The sequence below is a fragment of the Nothobranchius furzeri genome, chromosome 5 (genome assembly GCF_043380555.1).
Source record: "Nothobranchius furzeri strain GRZ-AD chromosome 5, NfurGRZ-RIMD1, whole genome shotgun sequence".
Classification (NCBI taxonomy): domain Eukaryota; kingdom Metazoa; phylum Chordata; class Actinopteri; order Cyprinodontiformes; family Nothobranchiidae; genus Nothobranchius; species Nothobranchius furzeri.
Genome location: NC_091745.1, coordinates 42,463,252 through 42,483,127, shown reverse-complemented (window position 1 = coordinate 42,483,127; position 19,876 = coordinate 42,463,252). Strand labels below are relative to the sequence as shown.

The window sequence follows — 19,876 nt, the reverse complement described above, 5'->3', positions numbered from 1 at the left end:
ACATTTGTTTCAAGCCCACATCCTTGTCTAGTTTCCCTTTAAATCTGTGGTGTTCAGTCCCAGTCTTCGAGGGTCTCTGTCCAGGTCGCAATAGGTGCGTTTCCACAGGCGAAACATCCAGGCAAATTTTCTGGAACTTCCCGGCATGTGTGTGTCTCCACTTGACCAGGCTGGACGAACGGCTGTTTCCCGCTAGCTAGACCTTACCCTGTATGATTTATCACTGGACATAGTTCTGGCTCATCACTTCACGTGTCGGCAGCGAACCTGGTATCCCAACAGCTGGAAACCTTGTTCTATTGTTGTGACTACAACCTCTACACCTAGATGTCGCTTTGGTGTATATGTTCCACAGCCTTTCATCACCTTCTGTACGTTCATTCTGTGTAGCTTTTCAACTTGCATTTCTTCGTTCTTTTTAAACGAGAGCAACAAGAGACGATGGAGTCTACACGTTAGATCCTGCATGGGTCATCAGCAAGGAATGGTCGGGCAGCAGTGGGCGACAACATCCTCTGCTGCCCGCAGATCAACTGAGAAGGAAGTGACGCCACCAACATCATCAATAAGGCTACAGGAAGTAGCTAAAATGTTAGCAAACAAGGCAAAAAACTGCGTTTCTATTCTGTGTTTAAAAAAGAACTAAGAAATTAAACCTTTAATGTTATTAATGTTACTGAGGATTAGGGCTGTCACGGTAACCCCAAAAATGAAATATCGCAATATTAAGAAACCCACCGCGCTGCATCATGGGCCACCGCGATTACCGAACTGGATTCGACTCAATGATGCATGTTGAGAAGGATGGCTGCACTGGTATCAAAACAAAACGTTACTTCTCTCCTTTGGGAGCACTTTGGTTTTCAGTACGTCAGCTGCTGCACAGCCAGGGTCCTTGGCCGAGACAGAGCTGCCACCAACGGCAGAAAAATAATAAAAAATGCTCAGAGACCTGCTGAAGTCCCGGACAAGCACTGCTTCTGCAGGCGTCCCGAAGAGAGTTTGAGCTGAGCTGGAGCTCACTCGCTACCTGTAGGAGGAATGCATCCACCCTAAAGAAACCCCCCTGACATGGTGGAGCAACAACCGGGAGAGATTCCCTTTGCTCGCCAGAGTCGCACACAAGTACGTGTGTTTCAGTGCAACGAGCGCTAGGGATGGGTACCGAATTCGGTACTTTTTAAGGTACCGACCGAATTCCATAGTACCGACCGAGCACCGATTCACGTCATTTCAAACGGTGCCTCGTTTCGGTACCCGTCCTTCATAACGAGAACTTGCCTAGACAGCTGCGCATGCACAAGAGCGTTATGTCGTCGGTCCCTGCGAGTGAGTTGTAAACAGAGCAGCACGGGTAGGAAGAACGCACGCTAAAGCTTGGGTCCACTTCACTAAACCTGATGGGTAACTGGGTGATGTTGAAACCAGCAACAGACAACGATCTAAGTGAGACATCCTCATCTTAATCTGCTCCGGTAAGTAAATAAAATGTTTAAGATAACGTTACCTTGATATGTTAGCTTCCATTTCGCTAATGGTGCGTTCGCTTTCTCCTCGGAACTCCGAATTTCCGCCTAGAAGGACATGAACGCGCTCTAAAGTTTGGGTTCACTTTACTAAATGCGACAGGTGATTGGGTGAAGAAGAAACCAGCGACAACGATCTAAGTGTGAGGCATCATCGTTTTAATCTGCTCCAGCAGTTAAACTGTTAAAGATAACATTAGCTTGATATGTTAGCTTCCATTGCCACCGTTGTTATCAGCTAATGGTGCGTTTGCGTTCTCCTCGGAAATTCTAACTTCCCAGTAGGAAAAATCAAATGAAAAAGGACGGCAAAAGGAATGAAGATACACAGTAAATTTAGTTCACAGTAAAGATGTTTGCTTCATCAGCTTATAAAACTACAAGGACGATGTTAAAATACAAACAGTTGTATGTTATTTATCGTGATATTTATCAAATATTGTTATATATTGAGAAAAATATATATTTAATTATAAAAGAGAATTAAAATAATAAACACTCAAAAGTATCGAAAATTGGTACCGTTAAGTACCGGTATCGATTCGTAGGTACCGGGAATTAGTACCGGATCGATTCAAATGTCAAAGGTACCCATCCCTAACGAGCGCACCATCCGAGAGGGTTTTCAGTGTTGCAGGAAATGTTGCCACCGCTCTCAGATCCTCTCTCAAACCGTATAAGGTTAACATGCTGGTTTTCCTTGTGCGTAACAAGGACGTGACCGAGCTATAACCCCCAGAAACCCAAATTTAGGAAACAACTGCAAAATATTTTTTTAACCTTTCACATGTTGTTCTAGGAGGCCAGATAAACAGGCCTATTTACACATTTTAACAGCCAGTGTTAGTGTTGCAGAACTGAACAATAGGACCTATTTGCAATGTAAATGTGGTATTAACAAGAAAAAAAAATGGGGAAGGTTTATTTTTGTAGACTTAAATCTGATGTTGTAATATTACAACCGTGGGTCTCTGGGGGGGATAAATCACCGTCATTCATGTGTGTGGAAGTGAAATGATAGTGCCCGCCCGTGCCCGGTACATGTAATTATTTATGCTTGATTTTAAACAACTAAACAAAACGGGGACTTGTTTCTTATTTGTTAGATGCTGCAGCCAAATTTGCATTTAAAAGTTTAACCTTCTCCTGAATTTTGTTGTTTTTAAGTTCAGTCGGACTCTGACTGTCGGAGAAACAAACGTTACTGCGATCTGTGTTGTTACTGCCCTTTGATCTGCATTCAGTGAAGTGTTATAAAAGAAGGCACGACAATTTTTAACCTTTTTTAAATGTGTAAACACCATGTTTCAAGGCAAACATTGCCGTGAGTTCAGTAATTTAGTAATTAACAAACATTTAGCAAAATAGATAGTACTGCAATAAAAAAATTGCTGCAATAATATCGTACACCGCAATATTGAGCCACCCTGAATCACCGCAGGGGGAATTCCTCAACCGCGACAGCCCTACTGATGATGCTTTTTGACGCTGATCAGTGACATCATTCACTGCCGTAGCATTGCAATATGCAGACGTCTCTGCAAACATCCGTAAAGGCTGAATTTGAATGGATACACAACAGCATATTTCTCGCTCACTTTTACGAAGTTCCAGCAATGGAAACATGCCTATAGTACCCACTGCTTCTGTTAAAACTGCCCAGAAAGAAGCCCATCACCAATAATCAGGCTGATACACCATGTACAGTCTGCACATCGTCTATTTCCCCTTTGTGTTGATTTATATCGTTCTAACACGATTATCAAATCCGAGAAACTTGTATGTAGAATTAATTGTTCTCATGTCTGTCTGTCACTCTGACCTGGAAGATGAAATGTTGTCTCTTCATAAGAACATTCTCAGTTAAGTGATGTCCATATGAAGTATGCCTTGTAATGTGCTTTAATGTAAAGTGTTTCATAAGAGCTTAAACATCAGCAAATGTTAAAGCTTTGATGCCTGACAAGAACAAACTCCACACAGCTTCCTTGTGTCACCTCCTGGGAGGCTCAAGGAGCATTAATATTATTCCTCAGGATATCTTCAGATGACTTATGGGAAATGTGTTAACTAAGCGTCTTCCATAAGTACGCTTTATGTCCTCCTCCTCTTACAGAATCTGGTTTACGGCGCTGATCTAAGTGAACACTGTGCTGGGGAGAAAAGATCAAAACATTATGTTGGTCCCAGATGTTTGGTAGCACACATGCATTAAGCCTGTCATATTCCCCTTTTCTGTGCAACTCCAGCACAGGAAACCTTGGGGATAAAAATGATAGAAGACTATGAAGTGAAAAGAAATCTTGAGAGAATCAATGTAAGAAGTTTAAAGACAAATCTAAACTAAGTGGGTTTATTAGTATCAGCACATGTCGATATGTTTCTCACTCATTAAATGACCCACGCTTGTAAAGCGCCGGAGAAACGTTTTCATCACCAACTGCAATTGTGTTTTTTTTCTGAGTCTGTCAGCAAAAATATCTCACAGACTGGACTAAGTTTAATGAAGAAGTCTTCATTAGATCTACATCATCAATTCAAGCTGACCACCAGAGCAAATCAAGTGTTATAAAACAACAAATGGCTTCAACTCTCTCAGTTCTACAGATATCGATTTATATTTAGAGGTGGTAGTGGATGTGGGCGACATACTGAAAATTTACCAATACTGACATACTGACTCTACCACCGTCATTGTAGCCGTACAGATAGTTATTGTCCATTCATCGTTATTGAGGTGAACCGTTCCATGTCATAAGCCCAAATCTCCAAGCCCTAAGAGGTAGGAGCTGAGTCATCTACATTGTGCCAACAGATCAAGAACAGTTCAAACTTCATGTCTCTACACCTTAAGTTACAACACTGATGTGAGAAGAAATGAAGGTTACCCATTTCTTCAAAAAAAGCTAGAACTGTTCCCTAAAGAATAATTTGTTTTCGTGTTTTTTACTTTTTGGGAATGACTATGAATTACGAAACTTGGCAGTCATCACTTAAGTATGAACAAACCAATAAAAAATATACTCCAATCAATGTCAATAACTCCATTTTATTTCATCTTTCAGTGTGCCCACCCTAACCCTGGCAGTCCCAGGTGTGTTTACTTTAAAAATGTATAACATAACTCAAAAAGGCAAAATAATGTGTATGTAACAGTTAGTGACCATGTGAGCACCCAGTGAAACAGTGGTGCTGTAAAATGGTTAGTAACACAAGACTGAGCAGTAGTAACTTCTGTGTGCAGCTGTATAAACGGACTCAGTACACATTCCCTGGGCAATTAATTAAAAACAGTTTTACGGTAGTTAATATCCACACGTACAGATGTAAACTTGGCTTGATACATAAACACAACAGAAAGTATCACATCTTATGGACAAAGTTATAAAAACATACAAAAAAAATAACGGACCTGGAAGCAATTTTGGCACAGATGAGATGTGCAACTATTGGCAGTTCATTGAAGTAAGTATTTTAGTAGCTATTATGAAGGGCAAATCCCCCATCTTAAAAGGTTTATGCCGAGGGCTCCGAGACAAAAAATAAAAATAAAAAAGAAAACAGCTCTTAGTTTATACGAGGTCATAAAGGACTGTAATGATACTGGGGAAATTGGTTTCTGCGGAGGGGGTGATGGTGGGAGAAAAAGGGGAGGTGAATGACGGGGGTGGGGGGGTGGGGGGGGGGTGGCTGATTGAAAAATGCTTAAAGAAAGGGATGGAAGGAGAAAAAATATATACATCTGACTGAAAAGGAAAGAGGTCACATTGTGTACATATGAATGCATGAGAGTAAAGTCGAGTAATTTAGGGTTGATAGCACGTTGTAGAATTAAGCCTTAGTTCAGCTGTCCTTCATTAGAACGAAGCCTGCAGTGCAAAAGCGATCGACTCGCACAAGTAGTGCAAACTCAATCTGTTCTTTATTAGAAAAACAGCTGGGGGTACATGACAGCTTGACTGGACGCTCTCACACTGTAAACTCTCTGTGACCTTCATTAAATTGTTGCATGCAGTGGTTCACCAACAGTTTCAATGGATAACCTAATCACTGCCATGTGAGTCTGATGGCAGGCGGCACCGACAGGTAAGATGCCTTTAACAAGCTGCTCAGTCAGTAAAACCAACAGGATCCCAAAGCAGCAGCAGGAGGTGGAATTTCATTTACATAAACATTTTTGTAATATTTCGTTAAACGAAGTCAAATTAAGTTAGTCAAATCTAATAATTGATTTAGCTGGTATGTATGTTTTTACTATCAGTGACCATTTTTATGTTTAGGTTTGGAGGAAAACAAATTAGTTTCGACCAAATGAATGAGCTAAGAGACAGGATCAGAGCGGTCCATCTGTTTTACTGACCCAACATCAGGATGTGAAGGTAAGAGACCCGAAAGGAACGCCGAGACATCTCTCCTCTCAGCAACACTTTCTACATCCCAAGGTGTTCCTGGGACAGATGGGATTTATAATCCCCCTTTCTGAGCATTCCCCAGAAGTCTCATCCATGTGGGATGTGCCCAGGAAAATTCTGTGGTTATTTGCAGTAGTAACTAGTCAAGAGTCAAGAGTCATTTATTGTCATATTCTCCACATGTGCAGGACATACAGAGAAATTAAATTCAGTTTCAGCACACACAATTCAAAGATCAGACATACGTGGGTAAGACACATAACAAGAATTGGTGACTGCGGTCATTCGCAACATGAGTCGCGCTACCTTAATAGTTAGATGAAAAGGGTGTTACATGAGGAAAGTTCAGGGAGGGGAAAAAAAGGCATTAACAGGGTTACACCAGCAGGGTGTAGCACTCCAATGCAAAAAAACACCCGACATGGAAGCACAGACAGCACGTGTACAACATCAGAGTCCAATGGGGAGGTGGGGGTGGGCGGGATCCTGAAGCCTCCAATGGGAGCTGCCACTGCGGCGCATCGACCAGCTGCAGAACAACAGGTGGGAGGGAGAGATAAGGAACAGAGAGCACATTGAGGTCCCTGCAGATATAGCCTGAAGGGAGAGGGTGAAGGTCGGGACACAGCATCTGTCGGCATTCCTCCTTTTGTGGGGGTGTGTTGAGGCAGCCTTGAGAGGCTGCTATGGCGTCAGATAAGGATAAACATAACTTTGTTTAGGGTAGACAGAGATAATCTTCCCCTCCGTCTTGTAGTCTCTAAGTGGTCATTCATGTCCACCAGTGAAGCCAATTTTACATTCCACATCCCCGCATCGTCCGGCGACCCTCTCCGAGATCAAATCCATCTTGCGCACTAACACAGGCAACGCCGCAAGGACATTGTCCAGCTTACGGTTCACCTCGAGTAACGTCCCAGTCTGTGAGGTCACCGCACGAGCGGCACATTCCGTGGGTACGGGTCGCACTCCAATCGCTCCCGTCTTCCCAAATTTCCAGAAAACCAGATATCCTCCCACTCCAATCAGAAGAAATCCAGTGATCATCAGGCCGAATATCCACAAATCTTCCACGTCCTCGATGGACAGCTGAGAGAGGCACACGATTCGCCAGACCTCCCAAGAATCGAGTGCATATCCCGATGCGAATGTCCCCTCGGGACAGGTGGGAGCCCCCTTCTCCGTTCTCATCGTAGAGAAAATTTTGTCAATCACGTTGAATGACCAATTAATTAAGTCCATATTTCCAAAAAGAGAGTAGTGGTTTCAGGAGAAATGCAGAGAAGTGCTCTGTAGGCAGACAGGACAAGAGCCTTGGGGAAGCCGATAAGGGAGCTGAGAAAAAAGCGTCTGTACTCTCTGAAGGCTGAAGAAGAAACTAGCAACAGAGCTAGCTTTCTGTAGCTCTTCCAGCATTAATTTCATAATATTTCTGTTTAAAAAAAACAGCAGAGCAGCATTCTTATGAAGCTATAACTGTCTTTGTGATTTTGGTTGTTTAAACGGACAGAAATCCATCTTAGAACTGGTCTCAATGAGACTAGCTGTTAGCTTATCAATCTGGTCAGAACCACTCTGATTCTCCAAACCTAGGTCACATTAAAGAGCTTTATTCAACAGTTAAGATTATTAGGCAAGGCACGACTGCTTTACTTGTATAGCACATGTCATACACAGAGGCAATTCAAGGTGCTTTTCAGGAGAAACAACAGAAAAATAACAGTTTAATTCAAATACACAAATAATCAGCTGTTTAACCGGATCACGGAAACTCGCTGTAACATATCTGAACCGCTGCTTTAAGTGGAGAAACTGAACTAACACAACCTTCTAACTAAAAAAAACTTTATCCTACTGAAACAAAGACTCTGATTTATTAACTGATTCCTTGATCCTTGTTTTACGGCTCATACTGGTGTGTGGATGTGTGTGTGTGTGTGTGTACTTGTGAGCTGAAATACCTTTAACAGCCTCGTCCACTACTTCCACAACCCGATCAATCTGTTGGACCTGAAACGCAGACAGAGACACATGGGACAAAGGTTATTGATGCAGACATAAGAAGTCCACGCGGTCCAACACAGGATATCGGCGACCTACAAGCACACACTGATTCAAGCTTAAGCAGGCGGGGAGGGTGAATATACGGGAAGGCAATGTGCAACCGGTAGAAATACAAACAAGGGCAAATTGAAACATTTGCAACAAGCTTTCTCCAGTTCGGCTTAGGTGATTTCCTAAATGCCACCGAGCGTGTGTCTGTATAGGAAAAAAAACACGGTGTGTATTGAACAATGTATTAAGACTGCAGAATGGGTTTAATGATGTGAAACAAAGAAGAAAAGAGCTAGAAGGTGAAATAAATAATCGTTTAGACAACAACAAAGCAGAAAAACAGAAAACTAAAACAAATTTGTGCTCCAATTGAAAACTTTGTTTTCTTACTGCAGAAACATCCCGCACTTCTGATCATCTACACGAGAAAACCAATAGAAGCTAAATACCAAAAAAGAGCCTAAATATTTCAAACGGATTTTATTTGTCTACCATTTCACATCTGAAGGGAATAAAAGAAAGAGATAAAGAAGCAAAGGCCGAGAACTAAAGAGGTGGAAAATGTCATATTACATTTTCTCTACATAAATTCTCTTTTCATTCCTCCCAGCATCGCTCCAAGACCTAATTCTCTTACTTTCTCTATTCATAGCGGTTTGCACTCTGGCCGCTCCCACTGGCTCTAGGTGCCTCCGGGTCCATTACCCGCCAAACCCTTTCCCCCCCTCACACACTCTCACGTGGATACACACTGTGCGTCGCAGGCAGCCGTTGCATGCATGTTACACACTGAAGTAAAACCTATTTCCCTGTAATAGCCACGCAATCTGGATCCATTCAGAGCAGCAGCAGGCGTCCCTTCTTACAGTAAAGGTTTGGTAATGTCTACATTTTGCAAACTAAGTCAGAGCTCCCCTTTTCATCTCCGTTCTCAGAATGCAGCCTTGTGAAAAAAACAAACTGTTCACATAAAAGCACATAACAACAGGAAAAAAATCATCAGTAAACGGCATCAGTTACTCTATAAAGTTTTTTTTTAATCTGTAAAATAATCAGATTACATTCAGACACATGTCAGAGTTAGAGAAGCTTCGTATTAAGTTACCGCTTTCCAAACTTTTCCTTTTCCAGTACTGAGCAATTACATAACGTTTCATTGAGTAAGCCTTCCAATAAGACCAAGCGTTTTCCCGCAAATTCCTGCAGATTCCAGAGTGTGCAACCCTCAGGTTCCAAAAAAGATCCATAACATCCAGAGCTCTACGTTTGTTCAAGGGTCTTTTATCAGCTATAGACGTGTGACCACCGTACATTTGCTGCTAGGAATCATTTAGATATATCAAATGATTGTTTTGTCTGCACATATGTGCCTGTGTCTAACAGGTGTGTGGTTACCACTGTAACCCCAATGCGCCACTGCCAGGAGCGATAACATTTCTGTTGATCTCGGTCTTTCTGACACTTTTAACAGTTTATACATCAACATGCAGACACTTCCTTTAAAGTAAGTCCAACATTAGTGACGTGCTTTACACAAATGAAAATTGTGGAAATTTAAAATGGTGACTGCCCTTCAAAATCAGAAATGTTCCACAAAAGTTTCTATTTCTGTTCATTGTACCTCTATTTTGTCTTGCATCCTTTACATTACTGACACACACACACACAGACACAGACACAGACACACACACACACACACACACACACACACACACACACACACACACACACATACACACAGGATAACTGTGGGGGTGTTGAGAAATGGGAGAAAGGGTAGAAAGAGGAAACAGAGAGGTTGTGGGAGGTCAAGGCCTCAGCGGTGCCAGTGGTGATGCACTTGGGGCTCTGACTGGGAGAGCAGCCCCTACACATCCCAGGAAACACCTCATGGATCTCATTCCTAGGAACGGCAAAGATACTGTGAAGAACCCTCAAGCTCCCAGTCTGTGGTAGCGGGACTTGAGTTAGATGTGGAGATAAAGAGCAACCAACCATGCGGGATATAGTGGTGTAAAAAGGGCATGCTCTGAGTTTTTTAATATAAATAAAATTTTTAAAAAGCACATTTCCTAACAAGGACTGTTTTAGAAAATAATTACATGGTTTAGGCATGGACTTTCACCAATCTAGCCCACTCAGATACTCCTAGAAATACTGCTCTTTAAGGCCCAAAGTGCAGCATACCCATTGTGCTCTCTGATTACTCATCTGCTACTGTGTGTGTGTGTGTGTGTGTGTGTGTGTGTGTGTGTGTGTGTGTGTGTGTGTGTGTGTGTGTGTGTGTGCGTGTGTGTGTGTGTGTGTAGTGGTGTGTGATGTGTGTCAGACGCAGGATGTGACAAGTCTAGTTCAGAGAAGTGAAACACTGCATGCTTGCGTGACTACCTGTGTACCTTACACAAAGTACACTGTCATTTATTTCATGGCAACTTAAGAGACGAGAACAGAAGCACAAGCACACAAAAAGCCCACACACAGAGGTCACTTATAGAGAACGGATTCAAAAGAAAGAGCCTTTTTATAACTCCATCCTTATCTAGCCGTTAGGGCAATCACTATAGACAAATTCTGAGCTTGTTATTTGCATCTCATTTGAATAACCCACCAACTGCCACTGTCATTATGGAGTTGATTGTAACTACCACAAAAACAAAATGAGAGTGTTTGCCTTCTCCTATATGTCTCTGTGTGTTTTAACAATGTGAGCCTGTTTGTGCATGAAGCCGTGAGCTTGTGTCCGTGCACGATTTAAAATAGCAATCAGGAGTCCGTTATTGTAGCGGAATCCAGCAGCCCGGCAGGGACCGACATGCAGGGAGTTTGGCGCTAAAACCGACTCATACTTTAACATTAATCAGGTAAAATCCTCCTCACTGCAAATCAGAAACCTTCTCTTCACTTTTTAAAGGGATCATACATAAAAAATGTCCATAAAATTGTTTCTAACAAAAAACATTTTACAGGACTGCAGTCAAACAAACTGAACAAAGACATCTGGGCTTCTGGAGAAAAGTCATGCATAGAAAACAATGAATGTTTGTGTTTGTGCGTTTTTCTCAAGAAAACATGAAACTGTGTTCTCAACTTCCTGTGATTATGCTTATTGCTCATTTTGACCTGCCACAGTGCTGGGCAATAAATCCAAAATGTATCGTTATCAAAATGTCTGACTCCTAGAGAAAATTTTTCCCATGTCAATAGCTTTGATAATAAAAATGAAAAGATGTGTGTAGGTTGGCAACGTTCACGGTCCTTTAAGTAGCTGTACCACCTTGAGTCACGTAAAAATGTGACTCAACGTGATACATGTGACAGCCCCATCTAGTGGACAACTTTTGTTTCTGCGCATTCCTGTAGATATCGTCCATTTATCGTTATCGAGGTGAAATCCTCAATATGTCGTGATATTGATTTTAGGCCATATCGCCCAGCCCTAGCCTGCCACAGCATCAAGTTTTACTCATCCCATTAAAATAGGCAGTCCAAGCAAACGCTGAGTTCATGACATAAAAACAATAATATAAATGTAAGAAAGGTGCTTTTGGTTCAAAGAACAAACATTTCAGAACACATACCCCAATAATGCTGAGCCCTTTGAGGTAGTCCATCCGTGGCTGAGCTTGGGGAACACAACCTGCTACAACCACCTTTTTCTGCTGATCCTGGGCTTTTCTGTCCACAAAAATAAGAAAGATTATTATTAGGTTATGGATTTTTGACATAAAAAGTCTTCCTAATTTCAGTTTCTAAATAAATTCAAATAAACAAGTGACAAATGGATGGCTTCACCTTGAAACTTGAAAATAAAATACATTCCATAGAAATATTTGCTTATGAACTCATCGAAAACATTTTCTGAGCTAGTAGTAAAACTATTGTAGGGCTCAAATGAATGGTTATGCACGTCCATCATTCAGCGAAAATCCAACCTTTGAAAAGTGATAAAATCATATCCCAACCTTTAACCTAACCTACAATCCTATGGGTGTCAGGTGGGATTAAAAATGCAAAAAATAAAAAATAAAAACCCTGCAAATTCACCCATACTCTGCTTGAGCAGCTTAATCGGTAAAAGGGCAATCTGAAACTAAAAAATACAATTCTTTCTAGGTCTGTAAATGCATCACTGCTAAGCTGTCATGCAAATCTGACTTTTTTCCAAGTCCATGAACACTGGGCACCAATTCACACCATCAGGATCACACTTTTACAGTTAATCAGAAGTTTAATAAAAACGTACATTTATTTAATTGTAGTTATCTGGAAAAAAATCTGAATTTGCAGAGTTTGATGTCTATGCTCAGAGCTAAATAAGAATTGAAAATGTTTAGCACAAAAAAATAAAAACACACCAAACAAACGACTTTCATTCAGTTTTTCTTGTTACTTTTTACCCAGCGTGCAAGTTCTATGTCTTCAGTCAGATTTTTGTTTCCTGTTTCAGTGTTTTCTCCCAGCAGCACAAGCATGAATACATAGACGCCCCATTGGGGGCTGGTGGGCGAAGCAGTGTCGTTGCCATATTGGATGGGTCTCTTCACTCTCCAAAGTCAATGCAGAGTGAGCAACTATGCCCGTTTTGAGCAGCTTATGGTTACAACAACCGGCGTTCTATTAAAAACTGATCACGTGGGAATACCAGTTGCTTTTCTAGCCTGCCTGATGGGATTTTAAATTTTTATTTACTTTGTTTAGTTATATGTGTATTTTAACTATCATGCAATACCATGTGTATGATTTTATAAAAAAGCTTGATAAAAATAGATTTTCTGTTGGGTTATCACTTTCCTCAGTAGAAATTAATGCACTGGTGGCGAATGGAGACCCATACAAGATGGCAGCTGGCCACTATGGCAGCTCCAATAGGCAGTGCCAGGCCGCGGAGCCTCTACGTATATATGTCTGTGCCCAGCTGCATCACAGCGCTACATACAGGCCTGGCACAGATACTGTTCCACAGTTTCAGTGTTTTGAGAGATTTTGTGTGGATGAAGGCATTTCAGTTCAATTCAGTTCAATTCAAAAATACTTTATTAATCCCAGACAGAAATTGATTGCTGTAGTAGCTCAGAATAATAATAATCAAGTCATCAAAGAGTTATTGTATATTACAATGGCTGTTGGCAGGAAGGATCTCCAGTAGCGGTCAGTGTTGCAGCCAAACTGAAGAAGCCTCTGACTGAAGACACTCTTCCGTTGTCGGACAGTCTTGTGAAGAGAATGCTCAGGGTTGTCCATCATTTTCTTGATTCTCTGGAGAATCCTTCTTTGCATCATCTCCTCCAGCGGGTCCACAGTCGTCCCCAGAACAGAACCAGCCTTTTTTATTAGGCTGTTGAGCCTTTTCAGGTCCCTGCTTCTGATGCCGCTACCCCAACAGACGATGGCTGAAGAGATTACACTCTCAACAACAGACTTGTAGAAGATCTGCAGCATCTTGCTACAGACATTGAAGGACCTAGGCGTCCTCAAGCAGTGCAGTCCGCTGTGCCCCTTCTTGTAAACGGCTTTGCTGTTCTCTCTCCAGTCCAGTCTGTTGTCCAGGTGAACTCCAAGGTATTTGTATTCCTCAACCACACAACCGCTTGTATTCCTAAGCACAATGCAAAATCTACAAGGATATCTTCAGAGTAGAGAAATAAAACAAAAATTCTGAAGGAGGGAGAAAAATCTTTCTGTGATGACATAAAAGATGCTGTCCTACAAACCCTTATAAATCCAGAAGACAGACAGGAAACCATTATGGCATTTCAAATAAAACTAATAGTGACAAATGTAAAGGGCACACTAAAAACTGTGAATGTTCTCTTTCTGAAAATAGTGACAGTAATATCTGGTGATTGAAACAAAACCTTTAATGAGTGAAAATATTTCATCTCAGATGGCCACGTGTGCGACATGCAGCATGAAACGGTCACAGCCAGTCAGGAATAATCATTAGTAACACGTCCGTTAGAAATAAGAAGAGATGTCACAGATCTTATATAAATGTCCCTAACAAAGGCAAGCTATGAGGATAGCTACTATTATGGTGTAGTAAGCCATAAGGAAAATGTAAGTAATGTATGTTCAATAGTCATTCTAATAAAACATGCCTGTTTGTAGAAAACGTGTGTGTTCGTGCGGGTGGGGTGGTGTGGTGGGGGCGGTTGGGGGGGGGGGGGGCGCTCAAAGGGGGCCTCGCCCGGGGAGTAATTCCATGTAGAACCGCCACTGTGCATTTGTGTGTGCGAGCATGCACACATGATCTGTACGAGTCTACGTGTCACCTCCAGTTAGTGGCAGTGAGATGTGAGACACGCGGTCTGTCTGACAAAAGCTTTTCGAGGAGCTGCCCAGACTCTGCCATAAATCTTTAATAATGAAGCCTCCTGACAGCTGGAGTGGGAGAGGGAGGGACGGATGGAAGCGGGTAAGCACATAAGTGAGGGAGGAATCGTAGGAGGAGGACCGAGGAGCGGCGGTGAAGCTGGATGCAGACTGTCAGTTGTGTTTTAATTCACACTGTTTGTATTCTTCAGCAAAACAAAGAGTGGTGGTGATGGAGGAGGAGAAGGAGGAGTGGTGTGAGTGCACGGTGCAAAGGGAGAGGGAGAGAGAGAGAAAAACGCTAAAGCAGACAACTCAATTCAAAGTCAGCTTATCCTGTCACATGAATGGAAAGTGGAGATGAAAGCTCAAAGTTGGTAAGAGATGAAGGAAAAAGGAGTGGAGCCAAGAATAAAAGTGTTTATTCTGTTTATGGTTATTTCAGGAACGGAATCAGCCTAATTTGCCAAGTAAAGTGTGTTTACTCACCAGAGGAGAGGCTGGAAAGCTTTAACACGGTGTGTCTGCGCGTGAGTGTGTGAAAACACACTTTAAATAAAGATAACTGGCAGAATTAAACACCGCTTTTACTAAATGACCTTTAACTGTAATTACAGAAAGTTGGAAATGAAATATTTGATATCGCAGATGTTTTGATCTGTTAACAGAATAAAAATCTGCTAAGAATGTCAAATTACTGCACACACACACACACACACGCACCAAGGTGTGTGTCAAACACTTCTTTAGCGTGTACCTCGCTCCTCGCTCGCCCGTAGACTCACAGCCTTCGCTAACACACGTAAACAGCCAGAGCTGGAGGTGCCGCCCGAGTGAGGACAGACCAATCACACCGCGAACCCGTCCTGGGTGGGATGAGGCGGAATGGGATAATTGGATGCAGTTGCCGTGGTGATATATTTGAGTCTAACAGAGCGCTCACTGCCAGTGACCCAGACCAGAGCAGATGTCCCTCATGATTAGGGTATGGGGACTGTGTGTGAGCCTGTGCACATCTCTCGGCTCGACTTCCTTTACACACAAAGAGCAGAGCCTACAAACACACACAAGGGGTCACAGCTCTGATAACGGTGTCCAGAGGACGGCGCATGGATGCGTGACCTGTATGGTATGCGGTAGGACGTGTTGTGCTGTACGTACGTGTTTTTAACAGCTGAGTGGACACAGTGAATAAATCAAATTGGACCAGACTAAATGTCCAACTGAATTGATCAGGTTGACTTGGAAATGCCCCGTGCTAGGAATATGACATTAAGTTACCCTAGGCCATCAGATGGACCCGGATGCATGACCTATATAACAATACAACAGCCTCTTCAGCTTTCTCACAACAAAATCCGAAGTGAAAGAGAAAGCTCCTTGGAGGATATGTGGGCCATTTTCATGACAGCAGCAGAATTGTAGCGGCATCATCAGAGCATGAAATTTGCTTTCTATGTCAACATTATGTAATATAAATATTCAGATTCTCATTATGAAAGGTGGTCAGTAATTTTGGTCATTTTAATTGTTGTTGATTTGTGCTCATTTGTGTTTGTCTGTAGTGTTGAGCATCACCCAAACCACTAATTAAATGTTACTGAATTTTTTAGAAAGTGTTCATTTAATCTAAAACTGATTAGCTGTTAGACTCAAGTCCGTCTGCCTGTTAGTAAATTATCTCATGATCCACTGAAAGGATTTGGTTGAAGCTCCCCTCAAGATAATCATCATTAACCTTTGGAGTCAGACTTTTTAAACATGGCCTCTATAACCAACTGACCTGGTGCTGTTGCAGAATTTAATTTTAATGAATATTTACATTTCTGAATAAGATCTGCACAATAAAAGATATAAAAATGATTTTCAAGTAAAAATTATTTGTATTTACTAGTTTGGGATATTTAATATTTGGTCAGTTTATTGACTAGTTTGACTGACTTTATTTCGATGTCTGAATTTAACACTGCGCAGTACACAAAATAGAGATTTAACAGTTGGTTAAATTCGGTGTTCAAAAACTGATGCAGATCCGGAGGTTTTGTGCATCGACTGATGTTATTAGTGACATTTGAGCATGCAAAGTGGAAAATATCTAGATATCAGCCATAAAACTTAGCCCAAGAATATCAGCATCAGCCGATCGTGTCTCCTACAAATCGGCATCAGTATCAACAATAGAAAAACCATTATCGGCATTATCGGTCAACCTCTACTTCCAACGAATGGAATGAGCTGAAATCACTAAAGCTCACTACCTACGTCCCATTATCCACAGTTCATTACAATCAAGTTTCTGATCGATGTGAATGCTTCTGAGTGCCAACATTTGTTTTGTTTCTGTTGTTGTTCCTTGCACATATTGTATACGGCGACAACAACCATTTATGGCTAACTGATTTTATCTTATTTTTATCTTTTGTTTGTTTTTATCTTATGTAATACACCTGTTTGTTCTTGGGTGCAAAGCCACTTATGTCTCTGTTGCTGCTGCCTCTTGGCCAGATCGTCATTGTAATGGAGAATGAGTTCTCAATCGACTCATCTGGTTAAATACATTTAATTTAATTAATAATGTAATAATTAAATAAATAAAAAAATAACTTGTCATATGTGTTTTGGAGTCAACAATGTTTGTTTTAGAAAAATAGCTAAATGAAACTCTCAAAAACTAACCACCAGCAGTAAACCTATAGCTGATTACCTTTTAGAGCAGTGGCACTCAATAGGCGGCCCGCGGGCCCTCTCTGTGGCCCCGGACCACCAGCACCTGCCCATGTCGCCTCCAGTGTTGGGAAAGTTCATTTAAAAAAATAACCTGGGTCAAATTTCAATTCAAATATCTTAAAACAAACAAGTTCCTTTTTTAGTTCATTATTAAAACATTTTTGATTGAAGTTTACTTCAAATTGAATTATCTTTAAATTAAGGAACGTCTCAAATTCTGTGAATTTCTAACTTGTTTCCCTAAAGAAAAAAAAAATAAAGAAAAAAACACAGAGCTTGGCTCATAAAAATCAACAATCAGCCTCAAATGATTTAGTATTAAAACAAAGCAAATTTAAACAATGGTTAAATATTACCGGTATGACAGTGTGACTAGTAGACGCCGCACCAACCGCTACTGCCTATGGTGGCCGCATTTGTGGGTTCTACTTCTCAATAAACTCTACGGGTAACAGGATGTTTTAGCTCGGCTTTAGCTCCGTGAAGGTCTGGAGGTACGTAATGAGTCACGTGACTCCTTGATTTAGTATTTTTAAACACCTGCTAGTTATCTGAAACCTGAAAGGATAATCAAAGTAACTTTTTGACCTTAGATGATGCTTTTATGCCATTTTAAAGAACATTAAAGATGCACTTTAAATACAGGGGTACTGGCATACTGTTAACCTAGCTACAGAAATGATATTTTCTTCTTCTTCTTCTTAACCCCCCTTACCCTAACAGCACCACCCCACCCCCCGGACCGACCCTCAACATCATAGGAATCTCTTTATGTGGCCCTTGGCCCCTTATCCACCTGTTTTAGAAGAATGGTAACCATAAGTAGCTCAATTTAGCTAAAATAGCTATATAATGTCATTGATATTGAGAAACTTGTATTCTAACTTAGCTAACTTAGTTTCATTTTTAACAAAAACACGTCAACATGAGAAGATGTTAGGTTCAAATTTTCAGTCTGAAAGGCAACAGGTGATATGCATCCCTTCAAGAAATGCTAGGCCTATAATCAAATGAAATGCTAGAAGGTATTTAGGTCTATCCTTTTACTCAAATCCTTATCATCCTAATACTTAATACTGATTGTAATAATTTACATGCTGGCTCTTTGTGTTGCTGTGTTAATGATGCCAGGTGATTTCAGGTAAGAAAAGAAAAACAAGCTCAATAGAACACTTTGCGTTAATTCTACAGACTAGCAGCCTTGTGTCTTCTCATGGACCCTCCCTGCTGCTCTGCATCCTCAGATCTACACAGATGAGATTTAAGCTTCATAGTGGGGGACGGGATGAGCTCATAACACACAAACACACACAGCACGTCGGCCATATGTTCCCCAGCAAACACGTTGCTTAAAGGGTGAGGTCATAGTGAGAGGAACATATACAGGTGCTGGCCAGTAAATTAGAATATCATCAAAAGGTTGAAAATATTTCAGTAATTCCATTCAAAACGTGAAACTTGTACATTATATTCATGCAATGCACACAGACCAATGTAGTTCCGATGTTTATTACGTTTAATTTTGATATTTATAGGTGACAACCAATGAAAACATCAAATCTGGTATCTCAGAAAATTAGAATATTCTAAAGGCCAATGAAAAAATGTTTGTTTCTCTAATGTTGGCCAACTGAAAAGAATGAACATGAAAAGAATGTGCATGTATAGCACTCAATACTTAGTCGGGGCTCCTTTTGCCTCAATAACTGCAGTAATGCGGCGTGGCATGGACTCGATCAGTCTGTGGCACTGCTCAGGTGTTATGAGAGCCCAGGTTGCTCTGATAGTCGTCTTCAGCTCCTCTGCATTGTTGGGTCTAGCGTATTGCATCCTCCGCTTCACAATACCCCATAGATTTTCTATGGGGTTAAGGTCAGGCGAGTTTGCTGGCCAATCAAGGACAGGGATACCATGGTCCTTGAACCAGGTGCTGGTGGTTTTGGCACTGTGTGCAGGTGCCAAGTCCTGTTGAAAGGTGAAGTCTGCATCCCCATAAAGTTGGTCAGCAGCAGGAAGCATGAAGTGCTCTAAAACTTCCTGGTAGACGGCTGCATTGACCCTGGACCTCAGGAAACAGAGTGGGCCAACACCGGCAGATGACATGGCACCCCACACCATCACTGACGGTGGAAACTTTACACTGGACCTCATGCAACGTGGATTCTGTGCTTCTCCGCTCTTCCTCCAGACTCTGGGTCCTTGATTTCCAAAGGAAATGCAGAACTTGCTTTCATCAGAAAACATAACTTTGGACCACTCAGCATCAGTCCAGTCCTTTTTGTCCTTGGCCCAGGCGAGACGCTTCTTGCGCTGTTTCATGTTCAAGAGTGGCTTGACACACGGAATGCGACACCTGAATCCCATGTCTTTCATGAGTCTCCTCGTGGTGGTTCTTGAAGCGCTGACTCCAGCTGCAGTCCACTCTTTGTGGATCTCCCCCACATTTTTGAATGGGTTTGTCGTCACAATTCTCTGCAGGGTGCGGTTATCCCTAGAGCTTGTACACTTTTTTCTACCACATTTTTTCCGTCCCTTCGCCTGTCTGTTAATGTGCTTGGACACAGAGCTCTGCGAACAGCCAGCTTCTTTAGCAATCACCTTTTGTGTCTTGCCCTCCTTGTGCAAGGTGTCAATGATTGTCTTTTGGACAGCTGTTAAGTCAGAAGTCTTCCCCATGATTGTGGTGCCTTCAAAACAAGACTGAGGGACCTTTTGAAGGCCTTTGCAGGTGTTTTGAGTAAATCAGCTGATTAGAGTGGCAGCAGGTGTCTTCTATATTCAGCCTTTTCAGAATATTCTAATTTTTTGAGATACCAAATTTGGAGTTTTCATTAGTTGTCACTT

At 41.6% G+C, this 19,876-nt stretch overlaps 1 protein-coding gene across 1 annotated transcript in view; it reads right to left on the bottom strand.

The window, feature by feature from the left end:
* Window positions 1-19,876, bottom strand: part of cdkal1 (CDK5 regulatory subunit associated protein 1-like 1) — a 355,999-nt gene that overhangs the window by 225,365 nt on the left and 110,758 nt on the right. The window contains exons 5-6 of the mRNA XM_015949107.3: window positions 11,572-11,668; window positions 7,900-7,948 (exon numbers count right to left, since the gene is read on the bottom strand). Coding sequence (XP_015804593.1) covers window positions 7,900-7,948; window positions 11,572-11,668 — 146 coding nt within the window. The remainder of the gene's footprint in view (window positions 1-7,899; window positions 7,949-11,571; window positions 11,669-19,876) is intronic.